Here is a 26,952-nt window from a genome sequence, read left to right as displayed (position 1 = left end):
GTATGAGTACCAAGTACGACTTTCAGGATATACCTCGTAAAACGAAAAGTACTTTTTTATATATAATAAATTACTGCGATATGACCGATGTTTGACAATTGTCAAGTGTCATTGACAAGCTACTTTCGATCTGCAAAATAAGCTAATTAATTTCTATTTGAAGACGGGATTAAAACAAAAAAATATATATATATAATTTAAATAATTGTTTTGATTTTACCTGCAGTGCCAGGTCCTTGGTCTTTGTCTTGGGAGCCGCGATGCACTTGGCCACTATGCTGGACATAACCTCGCCGACGGTCTTGCCAGCATGCCCACAGTTCTCGGCAAAGGCCAGCGCAGCTTCAAGACCTGGAAACAAAAGACATAATATTGTGAACTTCTTGCTTAGATGACAAATTAAATGTGCATAAATATCGATTGCACATAACACGTTCGCGGTTATGCCAGATATAGCCGTCAAAATCGTGTCTCTTATTTAAGAAATGGAGGCTACAGCTGTCAATCTAAAAAATGATTCCATATCTCTACAAAAAAACATTCAGCAGCTTAGTGTACCGGAATGTTAGTCAAATAAGATTTATTTCATTTCATTAAAAAAAAATTTGCACCACAACAGGCCAGGAGGCCCATTACAGTGGTGAATTACATTACAGAACAACCAGGCTTGAGAAAAATCACATTTTAATTTTTGTGTTCTCACCGGGAATCGAACCCGGAATCTTCCGTGCGTGAGTCAAGCGTCTTGACCACTACACCACGGAGGTCGTTTTTCATTTCAAACCATCAACATCTGTCCTACCGGAAGAGAAATATTTTTTAAATAAGAAAGTTATAATGTGTTCAAATGAGTGCATCCTATAAGAAAAAAATTCATGTTAACTGTATTTTTGGCAATGTATCATACGACACATATGATTGATTTTTTCCTTATGAACTAAAACACGAATAAAACAGCATTCAGTTTAACTGCTTTACCGGATTTTCAATTATTTACTGCATTATCATAATTGATAAAACAAAACAAAAGTTGCGATTCAGAAGCCTTTTTTTTTGGAAGAATGAAAAAATATTTTTTTTCATTGTCCCAAAATAAGGGTTAAATATTATGCTCTTATGTATATTTATTTAAAAGGGAATTTTTACAGTACAATATTTCATAGTAACTGGACTGGCACCTGAAACGTAAGACTGATTATCTTACTTTCATGTAGCAAATTATGATCCAGATATGCTGCAGTTGGCGTACCAAAGCAGTGCCCTAAGCACAATTAAGTGTGAAAAGGAAATGATAATAAAAGTGATCAAAAGCAGTCAATGACATTCTTCGAAGATGTAGTATGAATCATAGTGTACCTACAGAAACTTCATGGTTGAAAGGACAGTGTAAATTATGGGGTCAAAGCTGCACCCAGAAACTTATATCAAATTACATCATTAGGACAAATTGGATCCTCAGAAGACTGAAGAATGGCACTCCTTAAAACCAGGAAGACAAAAGTCAACAAATGTATTACAATGAGATCATTCTGCGATGTATTGTTTTTTTATGGAAGCAAATATAATCTGAAATAAATAACAGATATGTGTCCTAATACTTCGATATTCCCTTTGCAAAAAGATCTTTGTCTCTTTTAAAATAGCAATTGATTACTCAAAAGCAAAATTGTAAAAAAAATAACTGTTAAACTACCAGCTTTCTCCCACTGTTATATGTTACAAGAAAAAGATAGGGATTAGAAAAAACTATAAGTGATCCGACCGCTGAAATCTAAAGAAAAAAATTAGGTCTATAAAAAACCAAAAGATTATTAATAGAAGCCTGAAGGGCCGATATTCACATTATGTAACAGTCAGCTACAACCAATTCGTCGCGTTGGGGAAACAAGGTTCTATCTGCATAAAATGTTTAAAGAAAAACGAAATTAATTCTTAATTATTATTGAGTTTATTAAGACAGTTTTATTAAAAAATATTAGATTAAATAATGTCTTCATTTCAAACTTTCATGTCTCAAAAAAATTATGAATCTACATAGGACCTTGTTTCCTCTACGGGACGAATTGTTACCTACTTAGTATGATACTCAAACTGAACTCTTTAAAACCCATGTAAGGCTGTTTTTTGTCAAAAAAAGAACTCCTCGACACGGGATTTCTACAAATTATACATGAGTTTATAACAATGAAATACTCAATAAATAAAAGATGTCTGTTACAAATACAAACTCACAAACACAATACAAAAACTGATAATTGATAACCTCGTTAAACAATACAAAAGTAATTTTAAAAGTTAATAGTGTTTGTGGTCCTTACAATGGTTTTAGTTAATATTCTTAGTCATGCAAGACCAGACCAATCAGAAGAAACAAACAAATTTAAAATATCAATCATTCATTACAAGCGCAAACGATTTGTTGCGTAGCTAAGACGCGGGTGTAACAAAGAGGATGTAAAATGAAGACACCTAAAAATAATTAACAAATTTTTTAAAAGTAAAACTTGCTAAAAATTTGCAAATCAGCTACGGTTAAAAAAAATATAGAAATGTACTGGGTAATAACTTATATTTTTATATAAGCTATTTATTAAAATCATCATTTCCCTATCCACACCCAGTGGTGCATTGGTACTCCAATTAGGAAGTTTGGAGCTTTAGGAAATAGGATATAAAAATGTTTTTTTAAGCAAGGTAAAAATTAGAGTATTCAATTTTACAGCAAAGTTCCTTGTATGAAAAAATAAATAAAATGCATGAAAAATAAAAATGTATAAAAATGATATTCAGAAAAACAAACTACTACGTCACTAGTTCTTCCAAATCAACCAATGATAGCTTTGTGATGAATTTACAGTTTACGAGAAGCCAATTCACTAATCAGCAGAACTCACCAAAGAGAACTTGTGACGTCACACTCGTCATTCGGATTGATTTCAAAATTAGAAAACTTTAAAAAATCATAGTGTGATAATACAATACATAAAAATATTTTTTGAATATTTTGGCTTAGTTTAATAAAAAATCACTGAACTTCCTCATTACAGTGCATATTAATCATTTTTGTCATTTTGAAGGTAAGATTATCAGTCTTACACTTCAGGTGCCAGTCCAGGAACAACTAAATATTGCGGTGTAGAACCACCTTTAAAACCAATATTTCACATCTACCTTGTTAGAAATCGCAAGGGGTACAAATTATGATTGTACGGGGTTCAACTTGTAATGTCAGAAATAAACAAAGAAGTAATAATGATCTCCTGTACAAAACAATCAAAACTCTGCCTGTTCGAGGATTACTGTGGCTTTGCATCATTTTAGAACAATTTAATAGTATTTCAGTAAAACATTCAAGTTTCCTCTCAAACATAACCATAATACACACTTCACGTCTAATTATGGTTTGGTAGTACCAAAAGTATGTAATAAGTATGGTAATAGAACTCTCAAATATTTATTACCTACCATTTATAATTTATTGCCGAAAGAACTTAAATTTAACTCACATTGTAACAGGAGCAAAATAAGAGAGTGGCTACTCGATCAAAAGTTTATATAAATATGAATAGTAGCTTATGTGTAAATATTTTAATTTTTCATATATCTTCTTGTATTTAAAAATAAATTTATACTTTTTTTAAATCGTATATACATGTATATTCTGATCTTTCCGGCTGTTAATTTATATCTGTTATTCATTGTTTTTATAAATGTAAATAATATTATATAAATTAGTATAAATATAATCTCCACCAACAAGCTACAGAAAGTGGCTTGGTGGGATTTTAGTTTTAGTAAAAATATAACATTTGAAATTTAAAAAAAATTGTAAAAATGTATAATTATATTATTTAAATAAAAGAAAAAAAACAAACTGTCGTTCCTACAAACTAATCAGATCGTGTCAAACGATGTTGAAGAATATCTCCAAGTCAGCATTTCGTACAGTAAACGTAAATTAAACCCATGTATTATTTTCATCTTGTCAGTTATGTTTCACCGTTCAGGTGTGTTTTGATCACTCACCAACCAGAACTCGTGAAGTGATGATAATACGATACATAAAAATATATTTTTTAATTCGGCTTACTTTGATAGTCTGTGAAAAAAATTAATAAACTTATTTAATATCAATAAAAATCACTGTACCTTTTTCTTGCGCGAGGGCATTGCTGTCCGATACAAATTTCTTGATCAGCCCGAGGTATTTGTTCCATTCCGGAGACTTTTCATCATCAATCTGCTTGAAGAGTTTGGCCGCTTCCTCGTAACCCGCCACGCGAGCCTTCCACAGCTTATGGACGCACTTCTCATCAGTGGGCAGTTTCTTATATTCCGTTTCCTCCTCCATTATGACAGGAATTGGGAAACGCTGTTAACGGAACTCTCTGGGACTCTGTATCTAGAAAAACAGACATTTATATTATGTAAAAATGTCAAGATCTGGGCATCGTGTAAGGCTAACACAAGCATTATCGAGAAGTTAGTCCTGGTCCCAACCATTATGTGTAAGAGCGAAGTATAGAATTGGAAAAACGAGGATGATAGTAGGCTGAACTGTCAAAATGAGATATCTCAGGCGAATGTGTGGTAAAACTGTGTAAGATAGGTGCCCAATGTCGAGATTCGTGTATTATGTAAGGATGAGACAAGAATTATCGAGAAGAGTCCTGGTCCCAACCTTTATGCATGTGAGCAAAGTATAGAATTGGAAAAACAAGGATGATATATATATAAATAGTTGGATAATTTATATAGTGCCATTTTTGTGAAAATCACCTCAAGGGCGCTGTACAATTAATAAATATCCCAGTACGTCTTGCAGCTACAGAGCGCATGGACGGTTGGGATTCTAGTTCCTGGTTTTCAATTAAGATCAATCAAAAATTTTAACAGATAGGAGCTAGATTACACGACGTCTTGCAGCTACAGAGCGCATAGACAGTTAGAAGTTTAGCCCCCATTTACACATTTCAAAAATTGACAAATAAATTTAGTGTATTAATGATACTAAAAAAAAATAAAAAATAAAATGAATAATAAAAAGGAGTAAGATTACAACACGTCTTGCAGCTACTAAGCGCATAGACAGTTGGAATTCTAGACCCCATTTACAAAATTTAGGTATTTTAAAGTTGATATATGAAAGCTAGATAACCAATCATCGTGCAGCTACAAAGCGCATGGACGAGTGGAATTCTAGCAAAGTTAGAATGATATCAATAAATTTACAAAAAATAGAGCATAGTAGTAAGTTTGTCAAGTGTTCATGCCAAGAAGTAAGCAATAAAAAACTAAATAAATAAAGCACTGTATCAACTCCATGGTTAACAAAGGGAGATAGATGTCCGAAGAGAATCTTTTGTAGACAGTAGGTAGATACCGTCACCATGTGGTCCACTGGCTGCTGGAGAATTTCTGGAAACGCATGTGTGTAGACTGGGAGATTATGCCTATTGTAACAAGGACTTGGTGTCCATTTTGGTCCGTATTATTTCATTTTATGAGACGCAACATTCCTGTTCAATCCACTTTTTTACATGAATGATAGTAGGCTGAATTGTCAAAATGAGATATCTCAGGCTCTAATTTGACTTTATTCAATTTATTTATAGTAATTATGTAACCATTTAATAATAATTGTCTGTTAGCTTTCCATTAAAAAACAAATAATTATCCTTTTCTTCTTATCGCTCCTCTCCCCAATGGAGGTTGGAAATCATTGCTGCAATTCTCTCTCTATTGGCAGCTGCCCTGAACAATGACCGAGTGCTGCAATGGAACCACTCGCGCAAGTTCTTTAGCCTTCTACCTGCACTGCGTCTTCTTTTAATCCTTCCCTGTAGAATGACTCGTAAAATTTTATATTTTTCGCCTCTCATCACACGCCCAAAGTACTCGAGTTTTTTTTTCTTTGTGCCCTTCAGTACCTCTTTATATTTTTCCATCCGGCGGAAAACGTCATAGTTTCGTACTCTGTCCGCCAAGGAGATTTTTAATATCCTCTTGTAGCACCACATTTCAAAGGCTTCGATCTTTTTTGGAGTGTTTTGGGTGAATGTCCACGTTTCGACGCCGTAAAAAAGTACTGAGAAGACGTAACATCATACAATGCGCATTCAGAGGTCTAAATTGATGTCTCTACTGCAAAGAAGGCCACGCATCCTGAAAAAGCAGTCTCGCTCCATCTTTATTCTGACGTTGATCTCTTATAAAATGAGAAAATGTAGAAGAAACGAGGACTGCATGCAAGGAGAGAGCGGATAGGACTCATCCAGCTCATTCAGTAAGTCGTAAATAACCACTAGAAAATGGTAATCAAGTTGAGATAGAGCAGACCTTCGTTCCTTTGCTTAGTATTTAGCTAAATAAACTTCTATTACACTATTATTAAAACATTTTTTTTAAATAAAATATTTTTCTAATCATTTTTGAGGAATATATAATATGGATAAAAAAACAAACAGATAATTGGGTCCAGGTTACTACTACAAAATACATAATGTGTGGATATGAGAAAACTTGACGTTACACCATACCCATAGCTGGAAAAGTATCTAACGAGATTAGATTAAAGAAATTTACTTAAAAGAAAGCTTATGGGCATTTTATTGTTGCAGGAATGAGAAAGTCGATTAATATAGATTTACATTACCTATGTACCAGAATTTTGACAGCTATGAAAAATAGAGAACATGCAAGTACCGCTTCTCGAACGCGGGGACAATTTCTATAAATACCATATCCGTTTTATTTGTATCACCAAATACAATCAACGTTCTGTGAAGAAAAAACCATGACAATTCTACGGACTGTGACACATTTCAGAATACGTAAAAATCACTCCCTAAATTCAATAAAACTGCGCACTAATGACCGACAAACGAGCGGAATTATGGTCAATTGAATATAATCCTCCCAATTATAGGTGAATGGTGCACTAATTAAGATTTTCCTTATTAGGAATATTCGAGGGCAAGAACTATATGGTTTGAAAAGTAAAAAGACATGTTTGACATGTCTACTCACCGTCCCAAGCGGAATATCCGCTCGGTGTTCGAGTAAGACAAAATGTCAACTGTAGTATACACAAGCGACAACTTTAAAACATAATTAAGCAATTAAACATTCGTTTAAATTACATCGCGCCGTGTATGCGCCGGTATTGGGAATGTAGGTAGACGAAAGGGGAACCGATCTCCTTTTTGTCGTTTTTGAGCACGAAACAGAATAACAGTCGATGAATGTTGTCATTACCAAAAAAATCCTCCTCTCAACCGTTAAATACAAATAATAATTTACAGTATTTTTTGTTTTAAATTATCACTACATATCTATAAACTCACATTAGAAAAGTTGGTGAGGTGTATATTTGAATAAGTATCTTCCTACAGCAGATCACTTTAACGGAAAATAAAACAAAAAACAAGATTCAGACCTATTTTTATTTACAATGAAAAATCCCAACTTATCTATGAATTTTGAAAAATGAGAAAGTATTGCTAGTTTCTAAATTCACAATATTTTATGCGGCATAGACAATATTATAATTTCACGGTAGATTCGGGGTAGATACTTTTCTCGTAAGTTTTTTCGCCTTTTTTATATTCGGGCCGCTTTTATTTTCATTTAACTGTCCTTAGTCAATACCTTAGAGTATATATGTAAACACTCTTAGGTCTTAGCCCAATACGATCAATTCTACTTGCTTCATTCCACTTATTTTCTTTTGATGGTTGGGCTACACGAATGCAGCAATAAATTCACCCCATAACCTTTTTTTTCTTAATTTTCATGATTTGATTACGAAAGTTACCATTAGTTTCCCGTCTATTTTTTAATAAAAAAATATATCATATATATCAACACATTTGTGTTTAAATAAACAAAGTTGTGCGATTCAACAAAAATATGTTAGAGATTTGGAATTTATAAGAAGAGCTTATATAAAAGCGAAATTATTTACTTTCACTCTATTACCAAAATAAACTATCTCTTTTAATTATGCAAACCCTTTTTTATTTTTTATTCACTTTACTAATTGAATATATTACAAATAAATATATGTATATATAATTATATCACAACTCCATTTTTCGTTTTTTTTTTCCTACGGTGAAATACTTTTTAATTTGTGGTTATAAAAAAGCAAAATATTTTTTCATATTGCACTTTTTTCTAATCTAAAAATATAAGCATTTATACTTTTATGGTATTTTTGTACAAATTGATAAATTTTTAATCAGTCTTTTTTTTTATGAATTACGGATATTTACTCAATTATTTCACAATATTTTTAATTGCTTTCATTCAATGTTGATTTATTTATTTGAATACTTATCATCTTGGGTTCTCAAAGGAAATTAATAAAAATGGGACCTAAATCCATGCAAAATTATAATTTTCCACTCTAAGATCGTGCGCGAATGCAGAATTTTTAAATTAATCTTCATAATGTCAATTATGGAGGTGTTTTTTCATAAAAGTAATGTACTAAGTTTGCGACCATATTATACACATATCCAAGCAGTGCCCTTTACATCATTATAGGAAAGAAAAGTTTTGAACTTACCACATTGTCAACATTACATAAAACTACTTCTGGCAACACAGACCTGTCAAAAGTTTGATTTTGAGATTGTTTTGGTTTTTGTTTATACTACAAAATAGTAATAGTTCTACATTATCTCTGTATTGTTTGACATTTTAATTTGAATAAAACCATTATTTGATATTTTATGAGAATTTTGAGACTATGATTTATAGCACGTGCATGTTGATTATAAATGCCATAAACATAAAATTGAAATTTTAATGTAATGTCTCTGAATGAAATGAATGGTAGTGGTTTTGGTGACAAGAAAAAGAAAAACAAACAAGATGATAAAGGGGAAGTGGATACCTCCAACTTTTCAATTGAAGAACGCCTTGTTTCCGCTGTGTGGGTTCATGAGAGGAAATTTGACAAGACTTCAATTGCACAAGTATGTTACAGAACTATCTAATTGAATATCAAAAGTTTTGCCATGTGAACATTTATGTGTATTTTAAAATCAATCAGTAAAATATTACAAGTAAATAACGATTAAAAGAGCAAGATAAGTCGTGAAAAGTTTAAAGATAAAAAACGAGAAAGGTGGCCTCTTGCTAAATGCGGTAGATAAATGGAAAAATGCTGGAATTTCTTCCTTTAAGTGCAACTCAAGCCCCAGTTTCTATATTTGTGAAAAGAGTAGAAATTTCATTACTAGAACAAGGGAACACAAAGCATGAGGTGTCTAAGTAATACTCAATAACTTTTCTGGATTTGCTAATCCTGTCGGATTTCCTCTGCGTGGAAGCTCGATTACTTCTTTCGTTATCAGAGATTGTGTGTGATTTTAACCTTTACTAATAATTAGTAATTATTTCATTGGAAAAATATTTATGAAACTAGGTTGAATGGTGACAAAAGATCTGTTAAACGAATTTGTGGTAAAATAATGTATGATAGGTGCACAAATGTAGATACATGCAGCATGCAAAGCCAAAACAATAATTATCGACGAAATTAAGAAAGAGGTGCTGTGTTGGTTTGGTCATGAAGAGCGAAACGACGACACAAGAATGACAAAAAGGATTTACAGTTTGAATGTTGGTGAATGCAGAAAATGAGGAACACCGAGAATGATGTGGCAATGACAAATCCAAAAAAATAACAGCGTAACATGTGATGTTAACAACCACATCTCCCTTAGTCCTAGATTTGCCATTTCCTCCATTCTTAAAAGCGTTTTTATTTATTTTGTTTGCGTAAGAAACTGTTTAAGTTTATTGCTGTAATATGTTTAGTTATAAAGATGTTAAACTTGCTTTGTTGTTCTGAAAACAGTTGTTAGTATTACTTTAGTCCCTAATTAAGTTGAAGTAACTCCTGATAATATAATTAATTTGTATTATACTTTGAATAAAAAAATTACAAAAATGCCTACTTGAGGATGAACATGTCAAATGTCGGAATAATCAGCCTGCTAGCGTAAGATTTATAAGACAGAGTGATGCAGCGCTGTATCATCACTGTCTACCCCTAAAGGGAAACGATGTACTTAATGTTTTTAATTAATTATTTTTGTTTCTAGATTAAAATAAATTTTAGGAAAAGATTTGGAAAAGCACCGCCTACCAAGAATACTCTTTATTTCTGGGAAAAAAAGCTCTTTTCAACAGGGAAAGTAATGGACGCCAAAAGGTCTGGAAGACCCTGCAGAAGGTATTTAATTACTTTCATTTTCTCATTAATGTTAGCGCCAGGCTGCAATCCTGAATCTTGATTTTACGATTAAAGAATGGTGTAATTTTATAATAAGGTGAATAAAAAACAAATGGATATCAGCTACATAAACGAATGTATGTTCACATGAACATTTCAGGACAGCCAAATAATGACGTTATTGAAAAAAAATATATAAACAACACTTTCTAATGTCATATGATTAATACAAAATTTCCTAAATATAATTTGTTCTCTAGGAAAATACACATAGCTTCGGTTGAAGCATCCTTACAGCAGTCTCCGGGATTGTCCTTACGAGCGAGGGCCGAGCAGCTTTCCCTGCCACGAACAACTCTTATCAAAATATTAAAAGATGACCTCAAACATGTAAATGGAACTACACAGAGCCAACATCAAAACACTAATGGTAAATATTACACTCAATTTGTAGACTTATAATAAAACTTAAAATAAACATGCCAATAGTATTAATTATTGAAACCTATTGCAACAGAGAGGAAAAACAGTTGCGTAGGGAATATGGAAATCTAGGCATTTACAGATCTTATGACCCTGCCATTGGCTGGTTTAAGTGGCCACTTTACACACTGTGTAACATAGATGTTTGCAATCAATTTCAATCTTAATCTCCCCGGGGAGTGAAATCCAGCCTTATCTACAAACATTTGGATATACTCAAAATATTGTTGAGTATTAATAGTCTGTGTACAGGCAGATGAAGAATAAAGTTCAGAGTGTGAAATAGAACCAGAACCCTGGACAAGTGCTTTCGACTTGATAGCTATACATATTATTTGTATTCTTATGTATTATTTTACTAATTTATATCAATTTTTATTATCTATATATATTGCTAAATTATTTATATTCAAGTGACAGTGTGTATTCTTAGTAAATATTTATGATTATCTATACTTTATATTTATCTTATAATAGTACTTATAATACTCAACTACTTCTAGTAGTTGTGGTAATACTACTTTCAACTACTTATAATTTAGAACAAATAATCTCCATCTCAGAACAGACTAATCTGACCAGAGGTCTCCATTTTCATGTTCAAATGTTCTAGTTTTGTATAGATGGGAATCAGGGATGGTAATACCAGGGATGGCAATAAATCTGTGGCTTGGATCTAAAAGGGCCAATGTCGTTAATCGAAATATTAAAGGAGAGTAATTTTTCAGCCATTTTGTGATGTTATAGTGAACTTGAACTTGACTTATTTGATAACAATTATTTATAGAAAAAATAATCACATGTATTGTGCATAGTTAAATATATATTTTTTCTAATTTGAAATCCACCATCTACAAAATGTTGGCAAGAAAAAAATTGAATCCAACATTGGCCCTTTTAGATCCAAGCCATAGAGATATGTATGTGCAATAAATTTGTAAATAAAATTGAAAAATCAAACAAATTTGCAATAATTTTTAAATATCACACAATCTTATCGTCACTTTGGCAAAAACATATTTGCTCATATTAAATTAAACTTATTATTACTCAACAGGAGGTTAATAATAAGTTAATTTCTTTCAGGAAGTAAATCAGAAATCATGAAAGATTTGCAACCGAAACAGCAAAAGACTGAAAAGGTGGTTCAACGTATTGAAGAGCCACAACCGCCGAATACAGTTCCCTGTCCCCCCTGTCTTCCCTCCTCCGCTACATATACCTACCCCAGCCTACCATACCTGGCCTACCCCGCCAGGTACCGCCAGCAGTCAGGCCCTGCAGCCAATGTGCCCCCCGACCAGAACTACGTCCCCAATGTCGGGATGACCCCACACGTATTGACACACACACACCCTCATCACATGCAGCATGTTAACCACACTTATCAAACGCATCCGCAGATGTGCAAGTATGACGTGTTTCATGGCCAGTAATCAATATTTTGAAGAATACAGTTCTATATGTGAAATAGGGTACGAGCCCTGGATGAGCATTTTCCACTCAGTGGCTACTCTATAATATCGCGGGGTAATTACTACAACAAGGTGACTTCAAAATCAAAATTTTCGAGTTAACCACTAAAAACACTTATTTGTATCCTCCTCCATGAATGCTACAATTACATCATAATATTATGACACAATACGAAGTGTAGAAATTAGGCAGTCTCGTGGTCTACTGGTTGGTACATTTATCTAACATTTCTAAGGTCTCGGGTTGGATTTCTGGAATGGTAAGTGTAAAACATCTACAATTTAATCAGTGGTTTTCCACTGCATTAAACTGATCATGTTATCTTCATGTATATGTTCTCTTATACACTGCGATTCCAGTACCAATGCGATTTCCTTTGTGAGATTGGGTGCAAGCAAGGAATTGATGAATTAATATTACTAAAAAAAATCACTAAGATCATAAAATATTTCCTTATTTTTTTTAAATAGAAGAAAATGTCCATTTATCGGATACCAACAATTGTAAATAAACTACAACATTGTTACTAATAGTGAACTTACGTTTATAGATAAATACATAATATTTGAAACACCTATTTTCTAATAACATACAAAATGACAAATCAAACCTCTCATACACGCGTTTGTGTAATATCAATGTAAAAAAGTGAGTTGAACAGGAATGTTGCATCTCATAAAACGAAACAATACGGACCACAATGGACACCAAGTCCTTGGAACAATAAGCATCATCACTCTGTAACTACACATGTGCGTATTCCAGGAATTATCAAGCAGCCAGTAGGCCACATGGCGGATTTCTACCTCCTATCTACAAGAACTTATCTTTGGACTTCTATCTTTATTTTGTTAACTATAATGTTGAAACAGTGCTTTATTAATTCAGTTTTTTATTGCTTACTTCTTGGTATGAACACTTAGTACTATGCTCTATGTTTACGTTTATTTTTTGTAAGTTTATTTATATCGTTTTGACTTGCTAGAATTCCACTCGTCCATTCGCTTTGTAGCTGCACGACGATTGATAGTCTAACTTCCCTATGCAAATATGTTGTCAACTAAAATACCTACATTTTGTAAATGGGGTCTAGAATTCCAACCGTCCATGCGCTTAGTAGCTGCAAGACCTGTTGTTATACTTAATCCTTTTTACTATTCATTTTTTAAATTTCATTTATTCACTAAATTTCTTTGTCAATTTTAAAAATGTGTAAATGGGGGCTAGATTTCTTACCATCCATGCGCTCTGTAGCTGCAAGGAAAAAATATATATCTTCTGCTAATTTTTTTAGTAGTTTGGTAGATAATCCATTTCATTTTGTTTTATTTTCTTGAGATTTTGTGGTAGTTATTAATTTAATTACAATATTACAGTTAACATAATTAATTATGTAAAATGTTTGTCACTATTTGTTCCGTACATGTACATTTGGTGTATTTTTTTTTTTTTTTTTTTTTTTCTTTTATTCAGGAAACATACAGTACAGTTACAAAGTTTAATATTTTACACAATTGGACTTAATTCTAATGGACCAGTGAAGTTTCCATATTAAAAAGCAATTAAATCTAATGTTAATTATGAAAGTATAAAAAAGAGAAGGAAAAAGAAAACATAAATGAAAGTTGTTTAAATATTTAAATTTAAGTGAAAAAAAAATATATTTTAAGGTTTGTAGTTATGTTGATAAATAAATCAGTATTGTTATTAAGTATATAATGTACAGTAATATTACGCTTATTATTTAGTATTTTTTCATTAAATAAAATATTTTCATACAAACTTAACCTGAATTTCTTTTATAGAATATGTTTCATTCAACTGCTCTTTAAAACTAGCTACACACAATTAGTTTAGTAATGATTAAATTTTTTAAACTGTACAAATTCTATGATAGGGTAGAATATGTTTTGGAAAAACCTTGACCGCGGCATTAGTGTTAAAATGGGTGATTTTGCTTTTCTAAGAATTTTTTCCTCCCATATTATTTGTCAATATTTTACGAAAACACGCAACAAAGTAGAAATTTCAATGATTTATAAGTATACTTACTTTTGACAAAACAACAGTAATCTTATTAATCATTAAATAAAATCATATTTAATTTTTTAATGTTGAATGCAATGCGGAAAATAGAAAGTACATAATAAAAAAAGATATGTTACGGAATATTGATAAAACATAAATGTTGTTTTTCCTAAAAATTGAGAATGTTTTTTATTTTTTATATGGCATCAGTAAAACATCCGTAAAATGTACCTGCCATCGTTGCAACTCTTTTTTCAATCTTATCTAAAGTTCGTTTAAAAGTGTTATTTTTTTCTTTTTCGCGATTGGCTACAAACTTTCTTCTAATTTTCTGTAATTTTGTCTTTTATCGCTTCTTCTGACAAAATATCACATTTGTTCAAATACATTATTTGCAGCAAATTTCCACACTGTAATTTATTAATAATATAGACTTCAAATCACAAACAACCACTAATGGTTCTAAAACTACCAAACGTCAACTCTCGGCGCGGATGCTGCTGTCAGGTAAAAATCATGAATGAGGAAATCGAGTGAAGATAAGTCCGCCTCGTTGTGTAGGGGTTGGCGTGTTTGCCTACCATTCTTGAGGTCTTAGATTCGATTCCTGGCAGGGTGGAAGTGAAATATTGTATATCTTTAGCTTTTTTATTTAAAACGTTTTAAAACGTGAATGCTATAAATAACACATGTATTTTATTGATTGGTTGGAAGAAATTGCCGTTTGGCAATAGGCCCGCCAACGGACAATTTATATTATGTACAAAAAGTTAAATAAATAAATACTGATTTCAAAGGTTGTCTGAACTGCAAAATTTCATTGTTCTTGGACTGGCCTTCATGAAACAGATGATCAAGATACGCTGCATTTGGATTACCAATGCAGTGCCCTATGCACCGATAACATTTTTGTTTACATTTTAGTGAGATGAACTTACAGGACATTAACAGTATTATGGTTTTTCCAAGAGTGAGGACAATACAAGTTATTGAAATGCGCATACCGTTGTGAACGGGTTGTAGTCCCCTGAGCACTGTCACGGACTATGCATTAAGAGGCCCCAGGTTTGAACTCTGCTCTAACACAACTTGTTTCCTATTTTCTAACACGGTTATTTAATGATCCCAAAATTGAAATATTTAGGTAAATCATAAGAATGCAAACATACATATTTGTTTAATTTGTTAAAAACACATTTAAAATAAATAAAAAATAAGACAAAAGTAATATTTTATCAACATTTATATTTATTTACATAAAATTCACAACATACATGTAAAATATCCACGAGTCAGATAATACTTCTACATAAAACTTGATTTAACTTTAATTGTATTCAATATCAAATAGAAATTGATTCAAAACAAATGATTTATTCATAAAAAAATTATGATATAATAAAACTTTCAAAAAACAAGAATCAAAAAATGATTTGGTGTATAAAATAATTTAAAAAAACATGACAAAATAGAAAGAGATCTTTCAGACGAAAGTATGAAAAATGTAAATGCATACAAAAAATCAAGAAGAAATGCAACGTTTAGTGTAGTTATTTAGAAATATAACATAGAATGTGTATAGATTCTTGAATATTATTTTTATACTATTTATAATTTAATGTAAACTAACCTAAAAAATAAATTAATAAAATACATAATAGCATTATGTATGTAATTATACATACTTGTAACTCCGGACATTATTCATTAAACACAATATCTGTTTTGAAACTCTCATGGCTTTTAGGCCAGGGAACAAGTTGATAGGAGAGGACATTTTACCTACAGATTGTGTAGATTTTTTTCTAATTTTATCAATCTAATAACAACTTATGATAAACAGGTTTGGACATTTAATGTAGAAACATTACGGTAGTTAGATGGCAGAAGGGACCATCTGTAATTTTTTCTGTTCTTTAGTTTTCAAGTTTTAATGAATATTTCAGTAAATACACATAGAAAGAAAAAAAAATCGATTATTTAGATTAATTTATCATTAAAATCATCATCATTCCTTTTCCGCACCTAATGGTACATAGGGCACTCCATTGGTACACTAATCACAGCGTATCTTGATCATTTTTGTTACATGAAGGTAAGATGATCAGTCTTACGCTTCAGGTACCAGTCCAAGGACTATGAAATATTCTAGTGTGAAAACACCCTTTTAAATCAATATTTCATATCAACCATGTCGGGAATCAAACCCGAGGCCTCTTGCACGGCAAGCTAACGCGCTGAACATTAAACCATGAGGCTGACAGATTATTATTATTATTATTATTAAAAAGCAACACTAAAATATTTTAGTTTATGGATCAGTCTTAAAATTAAGTCTTATTTCAGCTTCCCTGAACATTTTTGAAAATTACAGATGGTCCCTTCTGCCATCTGATTACCGATTTGACATACAAAAGATATGTTCGCATGTTTTTTTTTGTGGTAAATCTGCACATTGTCATATAATACTATACATTACTTTTATTGAGTTTTACCATAAAATCAACTATGTTTTCTTTCTATTATATAACTTTGTATTTAACTTCAATTTTGTACAAAATGGCTACGGTCGTTAGTTATAATATTAAATAATAAGGATTTGTTGTATAAACAATGTTTTAAATGTACCTACAAGTACAGGAATTTTTATTTAGATACATGTATACTTTAACATAGATGAAGAAATTCTTTGATGGCATTGGTTTAACAGCTTTTAAAAATTGTGCAGGTGTGAAAGTTCAAACACAAACAAATAATGTTCATTACAAAATGCGCAAAGTAAAATTAGTCCAAATTATGTTATTGAAAAATATATTTATTTAAATACCCGTCTATAAAGGCTTTAACCATTAAAATGAACAATTAAAAAACGGTGATATAGTGAGCTTAGCACAAGAGTCAACAGAGTTTTCGGTATGTAGTCGAAACAAGTGTAAATAAAATTTTGATAGTACTAGACTAAGATGTCACACATCTATCTATAGATAAAAACTTTTTGACCTTTACAAAATAAAAGCACTCTCGCATGGATTGTGCAGTAGAAAATAATTTACAAATATTATTTTGTGGTTGATATTAAAAGATTAAGAATAATTTACATAGAGGTTGGTGAAAAATTTCACAGTATACCCTGTAAACAATCGTAGTTTGGTGCATGTGGAAAAATTTAAAGGTCAAAAAGTTAATAATGAGAATTATTGTACAATAAAATCCAAAAACTATACATATTGAGTTAAAATAAGCTATCCAATATTGTCTGAAATTTAAGTAAATTAATACTCTGTTCAATGGCAGTTGACAGGCGCCATGGCGCAGTTGGCTAGACGGCCAACTGTGAAACTGGCGTCGCGGGTTCGATTCCCGCCAGTTGCAAGAAATAAATCCAAGAAAGATTTTTTCTCAATGGGTCTGGGTGTTGTGGTATATTTTTCATAACTTCCTTCCATATCCTATTTTCCACCTGCTGACAAGCCTCTACAGAAGAGGCTTAGCGGGTTATTCTTTTTTTAAAAAAAATTAAAAATGTACAATATGTTTGTATTGTATTAATGTACTACGTAAAATTTGACAAATCGTATCCAAAGCAGAAATAAATTGGTAGAAATTGAATTGTATCAAAAACGGAAATTTTCATTTCTTGTACGGATGAAATTAAATTAATCAAATTTTACTATCTGCATTTTTTTTTTATTTACATGAAAATTTAAAGAGAATTATTCAATTATCAGGTAAATATGTACAATAAAATACAATTTTTATTAATTTTATTTCAGCTAGTCAAAAATGGTTAAGAATATGGAGATTTGTATTTTTGATGTGATAGGCTGATCTTTTTCATTAATTTTTGGAGTTACAAGTAGTAACAATAAGGAAGACAATATATTTAATAAAAAAAACACTATTTTTTAAATATATTCTCAACACAAATCGGAGTTTGTTGAGAAAACGGTATTTATAAAACAGTAGCATGTAAAAACATGTCAAGTTACTCTATAGTATGAATATTCTAATGTTGAAAATCAGTTTTCAACATTTACACGTATGTCGACAGGTGGAATGAACCTGTAGATGCCATATTTTAAAAACACTCGGAATTAACAGTTATATGAATAATTAATAAATGTATGTATAATTACTCCTATTGGTTATAGTCTAATACAATTAATAGGCCCAACACTTAAAATAAATAGTCTTATTTAATTGTACAATTTACATATTTAACATAGTTTTAAATCACTCTTATAATAACAATGCCAACCAGTTTTGGGAACAAAACTATGTTTATCAGGGCATAAAAATAATTATGCAACACATGTTTATGCTTTTTAAAAATGGTCGGTACATAAAGAACAATCGGTACAATTGATACCTATTAATGTTTCAACAATAATAGTTTGCACAGGTTGACAAGCACTTACTTCATAGATTGGCAGGCGGAGAGAGGTGATTTGTGGGTCTGAATGGCCTTTGCCAATCTTCATTTTTCTATATTGTGAATTTCAGAGGACCAGAGATGGCAGCTATCTAATTTATTTATTTATTTACGGACATTATCCATTTATACAATTCATAGGGATAAATATTACAATGTAAGAACAGTTAAAAACATTAAAAGGGAATAAAAAGAACCATTGACAAACATAAGGGACATCGGGACTAGATCTGGGCCTCAATTATGAACGATATCTTAATCTTTATATATCGAGACGGTATACTTAACTCCTGTCCTATCTAAATCTACCTCGGTATGTTCTACCTACTCGCCATATCGACATCATATGATCGAAACGAACCAATGAATGGCCGCAAAAATAAGTCAGCGTTCCTTACTTCATTACATTTAAAATAGTTTCAATTTTCAATAAATTCATATTTTAAATAGGCTTCTGTGATAGAAAGTGCCCACTTCAAAGCGATTATAAACTCCAATAAATCCCAATTCAAGCAAAAAATGCTCGCTTGAACATGATTTTTAAAAGACTTGACACTTGCCAAGACGATATGCTTAACGATCGTCTGTGTTTATCTACCGAGCGACTACAAAGCCGGCTCCTTTAACGTCTCGATACGTACACTCCGGAAGATAGTAAAACAGACGGATAAATTATAGTGGCAACTTTCTTACGTCTAGATACTCTTATATGTTAATAGAGCAGAATCTAGCGGCATTATTTTTTGTATCTAGCTACTCGTTTCGGAAACTGAGTCAGAATTTAATTTGACTTCGAAATTTACTTATTTCTCTCTTATATTTTGAATAGGCTTTTAAGAAAAAAAGTGCCAACCTCAAAACGATTAAAAATTTGAGTAAATCGTAATTAAAGCAAAATAGCTCGGTTGAACAAAATTTTTGTTACTTTTAATGCATAGATAAAACGTATCGGGGGGTTCTAGACCCGTCGGTATAAACCAATGTACTAAAACTTGATGGTGGGGGTTCGGTAGTGTATCTTAGAAGTTCGTTAGGAGACGTCGTTTCATATCGATGTACCTACCCAAAACTTGAAGGTGGGGGGTCGATAGTGTATCTTTGTCATCGCTAGAGAGAATTTATCTTCAACTATACTGTCAAGGTGAAGATATGATGTCTTTATCTTCCCATCATAATCGAGGCCCTGGACTATTTATTTAGTGCTCGTTTAAATCGTTGTAAACTTAAACCAAAAAAATCCAGATCTTGTCCCGAGTTAACAATACGACAGAGACAGGTCATTGGAAAATTAAGTCAATAGTTTGTTCAATGCTGATCGACGAACAGTACTTCATTGTTTCTCAACCTATGAGTCGGAATATAGAATTTTACCCGTCCCAGTAATGATGGCACATCGATTATACCATTTAGTATGCCGAACATATATATGGAGTCATAACTAATGTTCTACGTTTTTGTAGACTAGAAATATTTCAAATTGACTATATTAGTATATGAATAGTTACCTCTCTCTAGTCCAAACATCCTTGGTCTTGTTGACTCAAGTCAAGCTCAAGCTTGCATTTTTTTTTCAATTAATAAAAAATCATGTATACCTACATAATTTAAATGGTGTGATTTCTAAATAATTTAAATAAAAAGTTAAAATATGAGATTTTTTATTGATTAAAAAAATATATGTATTTGCTGTTAAGTTGGCTTCGTGATGCTTAGAACATTTTGCCTTTCCACCTTCAATATGCATACTTTTTAAAGGTGGTTTCTAGCTATAGCTCTACAGAACAGCCATCAATATATTGGTTTATTAAAAATATCAATTTTTGGAAGGAAGCAAATTAATTGAAAAAAATCAAAGAGTTAAAATAGACATATACAATATTCTAAAATGAGACAAGGACAGTCAATATTATTAAACCAGGGACTGAAATCATACAATAAACTACCAGACAAAAGTAAACAACCTTTACAAAAGATGTCAAAAATATTATCACTAACAGTGGAAGTGAATTTAAATAAAATATTTTTTTTTGTTAAATGAATGTTTTATACATAAATAAAATTTCAAATAAAAAAAAAAGAATAATGGCCCTTTACAGAAATAGTTCAACTATTCAAATTTAGAATAAAAGCCCTTTACTAAAAAGTTTTAACTATTCAAATTTAGAATAATATCCCTTTACTCAATTAATACAATCGATTCCTTATGAACATTTTCAAGACACATGTTGACAGATAAATAGCGACTTTAAATATTTTCGTTAATTTTGAGAATAATTAGTATTTTATGCCATGACAAAGGACCGGTCACGTTCTAAAACCTGTCGGCAAGATTATTACATCGAGCACTTTTACCGAGTTAAATAAACTGTTCAATGTAGAAATAACAAAGAATATTGGTTATCGACATATTTTATTGAATTGATTTCTTCTGTAAGCTCATGAAATGTTTAGACTCTTTCCTCTACGGTAACGGCTCTGTGCCAACATTCTCCAACGATGGATTTCCTGCACAATCCCCAGAATGATTGCGGAATAAGACTCTTATTACTGGCAATAAACCTGTGCAAAAAATAAGTTATTAAAAAATATCCTTCATTAAAAAAATTTCTTAGTTTTTCTGGATTATTATGCCGTGTGTCATTTTCACTTTTTCCACATCAACCCTGATGATGGACAATGCATTACAATCGAAAATAGTACTAGCAATAATGATAATAAATGATAACAGAGCGCAAAATACGCGTGCATGAGAAGATGTATGAATTTAGAGGAAGTGAGATCTGTATGCAAAGATAGAGTGATGTGGCATTCTATCCTCTCTGCCTAATGTGATGGTTTGTTGTTGTTGTTTGCCTACATTTTCCTTTATAAGGATGACTAACACACGACAACCCAGAAAAACATACTCAGAAATGTATATCGTGCTGAAATTGTTTGATAGAGTAAATTATAATACGTACTTCCAGCCGAGATGAGTTCCACACACGCTGCAAATGGCAATAGTCCAGCTGTACCCGGGGAACCAGGTGAACTCCATGGAGGGCCGACCCTGCAGGGTGACATTGCACACCTCCTTCACGGTCAAAACGTCGTGAACATGACCCGCTGAAATTCAAATACCACACAATAATCTTCAAATACCACACAATAATTCTCTATACTGATTTTTCCAAGGCATTTTCCAAGGCACCGACAAAGTAGATCATAAAATTCTTATATATAAATTACATGCCTTGGGAATAAGAGATCCGTTACTCTCATTTATTAAATCGTATTTTACTGGTAGGAAACAAAATGTTCGGATATATAACTATTTATCAACCAGTGTTGATGTCACATCGGGTGTACCTCAGGGTGCTCATTTGGCACCCCTGCTTTTCAATTTGTTTATTAATGATGTTGCTAAATCATTCTCTTACTCTAGCTTTTGGCTCTTCGCGGATGACAACAAAATTCTCAAAATAATTCTAACTTTACAAGACTGTTTTCTTCTTCAATCAGACATTAACCCTTTTAACCAATGGTTTAAAGTCAATAAATTAGAACTTAATATTAAAAAATGCAAAATAATGTCATTTCATAGAACAAAACAATCGATTTCCTTCGAGTACCTAATAGAGAACTCCAAAATTGATGTAGTTAAGTCCATCAGAGATTTAGGATAAGTTTTGGACTATAAACTAACATACAATGAGCATATAATACAGTAAATAAATCACTGAAATTACTTGGCTTCATTAACAGAATATCCTCTGATTTTACTAATGTCCGTACAATCAAAACTCTTTATTGCTTAACTGTTTGCCCTCTTCTTGAATATGCTTCCGTGGTCTGGTCTCCATTCTATGTCAATCGCATAAATCACATTGAATCAGTCCAACATCGCTTGCTTCGAAAAGTAGCATGGATGCTTGGACTAGAGGGAGGTAATTATTCTTTTGCTGATATAGATTCAATGTTAAATATTTCTAGTCTACAAAAACGTAGAATCAATATTGATTCCATGTATATGTTCGGCATACTAAATGGTATAATCAATGTTCCATCATTACTAGGACAAGTTAAAATTCAATATTCCGACTCGTAGGTTGAGAAACAATGAAGTACTGTTCATCGATCAGCATAGAACAAACTATGGCCTTAATTCTCCAATAACCCGTCTTTGTCGTATTGTTAACTCAAGACAAGATCTGGACTCTTTTGGTTTAAGTTTACAACGATTTAAACGAGCACTAAATAAATAGTCCAGATCTTGTCTCAATGTCCCTTTTGTTTGTCAATGCTTCTTTTTTTAATGTTTTATACTATTCTTTTATTGTAATATTTAAATACATGGACAATGTCCGTTAATAAATAAATAAAAAAATAATAATTGTATTAATCTGTGTACACTGAAACCTCTTTTTATAACAATATTTTAAACACATTTGAAGAATAAAATTACTCGGTGTAAAGTTAGTTAGTAAAGGCGGACTTATCTCCACTCGATACCCTTCTTCAGGATTTTTTATCTGAGAATATTAATCAAATCACAAACAGTTAAAAATTAAAATTAATAGTAAATGTCAAAGTTTTGAAAAGGTATTCTTTTTAAAATTGCTACTATTAGTGCTTAGCCATAGCGGTGATCGATTTGCGGCGCGGTACGCGGAGCCTTGGCGCGCCCGCGCGGTCACTATGGACACTACGCTTGTTACCATATGTTTAAGATGCCCGCGTCGCGCCACAAAAAGCTCGCCACTATGGCCAAGCACTTACTTTCGATTTTTCACTATCTATACTAATATTATGATGCAAAAGTGTAATCATCTGCTTGTGTTTTTATTTTCAATAAAATCTGTAATGTAAGTTCTGTAAATCTAATTTTTACTTGTGATATCACTTCACAACGTAATTGTTCTAGGAAATCTGTGGATCTTTTTTACAATGGTAAAATGGGTATTTGCAATTTGCAGGGCCGGCGCCATTCTTTTTCTTTTATTGAGTTTTATTAATATTATTTCGTATAGTATTAGTTCATTGTAAAATGTGTAATAAAGACTCACCCATGTTGACAAAATTGGAATAAATCCCTTCATTCGACATAGAGAATCCATTATTTTTACTGATTTGCGTGTAACACATGCTACAAAGAAGAGAGGGGACCTGTAATATAATCAGTATAAATATGTATATTACATAAAATCAATAATTATACATGTATAACCATTACATATATATCGCACCCCGGGAATGACGGCACTAAGACTCAAACTTATATTTACGGGAGAGCAGTTATTTATTTATTAAGGAAATCATGCAGTCTTTTTTATAAATACAAGGTACAAAAGAACAATAAAATAAAAATAAGACCAATTACATTTAGAATTGAAATTAAAAGTTAAAATTGAAAGATAAAATTAAAAGTTAAAATTAAAAGTTAAGCAGGAGACAAATTAAAAATGTCTTAAACAGATCTGATAAAAATATGGTATTTACAGTGTAATATGTCGATGTCACTAAAGCTGTCATTATAGGTATTCTGTATTCTTCGAAGAGTGCTATTTTTCATATAATTAGTCATTGAGTTAGGAATGTCGAAGAGTACAGATTGACGAGTTCTACGGACAGGGACTCGATGTGAAATGCTTCTAACAATTTCTAGGCTATCAATTAGGTTATTGACAATAACCACACACACCTGCGCTATCAGTTAACTAACATTCATTTGCCAAAACAAATGCACAACTTAAAGTTCACTTGCTTGTGTCATCTACTTTTAAAAGTTTTCAGAAAAAACAATGGCAAAATTACACTTTTGTTTTTAAAGTAACATGAATATTTTTAAGAATTATGGTGTTAATTGTGCGGATGGAAAATATAAAAAACATTTATTTTGCTTTGTGCCTTTATTATCGTTCGCATGAGATAAATATACGTAATTATTTAAATACACGATGGCGACCCCTGTGGTGTAACAGCTAAGATTGCCTCACACACAAAGGGTTTTAAGATTGATTCCCGGTGAGATCACAATAATTAAATGAGGTTTTTCTGAAGCTGAGATGTTTTGTGCTGTAATTCACCACTGTAATTAGGAACTTCACAAATAAATATTTTTAAAAAAGGTTTTAGAATAAAAAAAATAAAGAAATTCCAAACATAAGCAGGGTGGTAAATGTTACACGGCGTGTGGGGTAATAATTTACAGCAGATAATAACAGGTCATTAGCCCTCTAGCCTAGTCTTCTATATTCCCTTCTCTAAATGTAATGCAAAATAAGTTCTTCTGGGTTATTATGCTGTGTGTCGTTTGTATTATTTACAGATGTTTCGGATCGCATTACAGCGTTCATCATCAGGGATTATTTATTTATTCAATTTAATAAACGCCCAGAGGGCTCGTACAATATACAGTTAAAAGTACATAAGCATTATAGAAAATAACATAAAATTAAATTATAACTATGTATTACACTAAACATGTAATTAATTCTAAAAAAAAAGAATGAAGGAAAAGGGAAATGAAGTGAAAATGAGTAAGTAGAGAAATGTCCTCCATAATATCTATAAGAAAATATTTTTTCAGTTCTTACCATAACATCGTTCTTAATGTACTCCAGCTCCAAATATAATCGCATTTGGACACTGTTTGTGGTAAAGAGCTTCAGCCGATCTGTGCTCGGTAGAGAGAAATTAGTAGCCACCCAGAAAGAGAAGTTCAGACTGTCGCACGGATATTTACCTGAAAAAAATGAGAGACAATATCCATTTTTAAAATATTTCAAAAGCAGAGGTAATTTGAGGGTATGGAAGCAAAGATAGCAACCTCCAAAAATATTTTTTTTTTGGTGATGATGTCATTCTGTAGTTTATCAACTTTATTTTTATAAAAATCATGAGTTGAGTTGCAAATGTATTTTAAATCATATTTGATGGTTTGAAAATAGTTTGGAAGCAAACATAGCAATATCCATCAGCCATTTTATTCGACCAATGACAGGCTTGAGATTTGAATTTTCAAAATGGCCATACAAATATTAAGAAAGTTTTTTGAATTCGTGTTTCTATTAAAGCTAATTTATTAGTATCTTAAAGTTTTAAGTTCGGTGAAAATTTCACAAACATTTCAAACATAAAGACTCTCTTTGACATTAGTGTAGCAGTTTTTGTTATTTTTCTCGAAAACACCAAAACGGGAGTTTGCTATCTTTGCTTCCAATGCTCTCATTGTTTTGTAGGAGAAAATATTATTAACTTTCTGAGAGCTTAATAATGAAAACACATTTACAAAATTAATAAAATGTCAAATTCCACTTTTTAAATTTAATAATTAGAGATGAAATGGATATCTGGTTACTATTTTATTTTGTTTTAATACCCGGCCAGATAGTAGCGAGGGGTTACTTGACACTTAATCAAACATAAAACATTAGCATTTCCATCTCAAAAATATGTATTTTAAATGAGATTAAGTTGCGATTCTAATATTCGAAGCAAATAGACCATAAATGATAGACGAATTGCTGAAACTTGTCTTTATGAACAGTTCTGCGAAAGGGCGGGCGTTTAATTCGCAATCATCTGATTCATTTTTTAATTCAGTAGTCAGATGGCAGAAAGGACCATCCGTAATTTTTAGTTAATATTTCAGTATACAATTTCAGTATTCAATACAAATAGAGAAAAAAAAGAAAAACAGCATCATTTAGAATGGTATTTTATAATAATAAGACTAAAATATTTTAGTTTGTGGATTAAAGTCACATTTTTTAAAATTACAGATGGTCTCTTGTGCCATCTGACTACCGAATCACATATTATCTTGTTTGCGAGTATCTTGAGGAAATGGGAAACAATAAAGTTTCATAACACTTACTTATGTTCATTTCTAGAAAGAAAGCTTTAATCTGTTCCGTTAATTTGTGGTCGCTGACTCTATCCAACACAAACTGTGGCCAGGGAGTGCTCATTGCATCAGCTCTGCGAGACAGTTCATTCAATCTGGGAAGTACATAAATACACATTCATTTTACTGGTGCATTACTGACAATAGATGGTCGGGATCTAAAATATCAATTTAGTCTTTTTAGATTCTTGCAGTTCCGGCATTACTCCTTTCCAGAACTTATGAACTATTGAAGACATATATTCTATTATATTCCTTCAATTCTTCCATCTGCTGATGTTTGTGAAGTTAGAGAGCTGAAACCCTTATCAATGTGGGTGAAATTCATCTGATAGAATTATTTTACCAGCATACTAGGCAATGCCTGAAAATATTTTAATACTTCTTGGACCAGGT

General features: G+C 31.7%; 3 protein-coding genes across 3 annotated transcripts; 1 reads left to right on the top strand and 2 right to left on the bottom strand.

The window, feature by feature from the left end:
* Positions 1–220: 220 nt before the first annotated feature.
* LOC148273708 (protein mini spindles-like) lies at positions 221–7,224 on the bottom strand (the record flags this gene model as incomplete). The annotated part of the gene is made up of 3 exons (XM_088238329.1): positions 7,030–7,224; positions 4,150–4,402; positions 221–351 (listed from the first exon to the last, which is right to left on the bottom strand). Coding segments are annotated over exons 2-3 (333 nt in total), but the record flags the coding sequence as incomplete, so codon positions are not given.
* Positions 7,225–8,665: 1,441 nt separating this feature from the next.
* On the top strand, positions 8,666–13,733 carry LOC148273707 (uncharacterized). The gene is made up of 4 exons (XM_088238330.1): positions 8,666–8,984; positions 10,119–10,249; positions 10,510–10,679; positions 11,819–13,733. The coding sequence occupies exons 1-4, from the start codon at positions 8,820–8,822 to the stop codon at positions 12,166–12,168; spliced, it is 816 nt and encodes a 271-aa protein (XP_088094456.1). The 5' UTR covers positions 8,666–8,819; the 3' UTR covers positions 12,169–13,733.
* A 1,924-nt stretch (positions 13,734–15,657) lies between these two features.
* LOC148273706 (protein cereblon-like) lies at positions 15,658–26,738 on the bottom strand. The gene is made up of 5 exons (XM_088238328.1): positions 26,527–26,738; positions 25,244–25,392; positions 23,714–23,813; positions 21,629–21,773; positions 15,658–21,227 (listed from the first exon to the last, which is right to left on the bottom strand). The coding sequence occupies exons 1-5, from the start codon at positions 26,672–26,674 to the stop codon at positions 21,116–21,118; spliced, it is 654 nt and encodes a 217-aa protein (XP_088094454.1). The 5' UTR covers positions 26,675–26,738; the 3' UTR covers positions 15,658–21,115.
* Positions 26,739–26,952: the final 214 nt, after the last annotated feature.

This window comes from Micrasema longulum, unplaced genomic scaffold, assembly GCF_059751315.1.
Source record: "Micrasema longulum isolate JH-2025_06_02 unplaced genomic scaffold, ASM5975131v1 h1tg001862l, whole genome shotgun sequence".
NCBI lineage: Eukaryota > Metazoa > Arthropoda > Insecta > Trichoptera > Brachycentridae > Micrasema > Micrasema longulum.
This window is presented reverse-complemented; position numbering and strand designations above follow the sequence as displayed.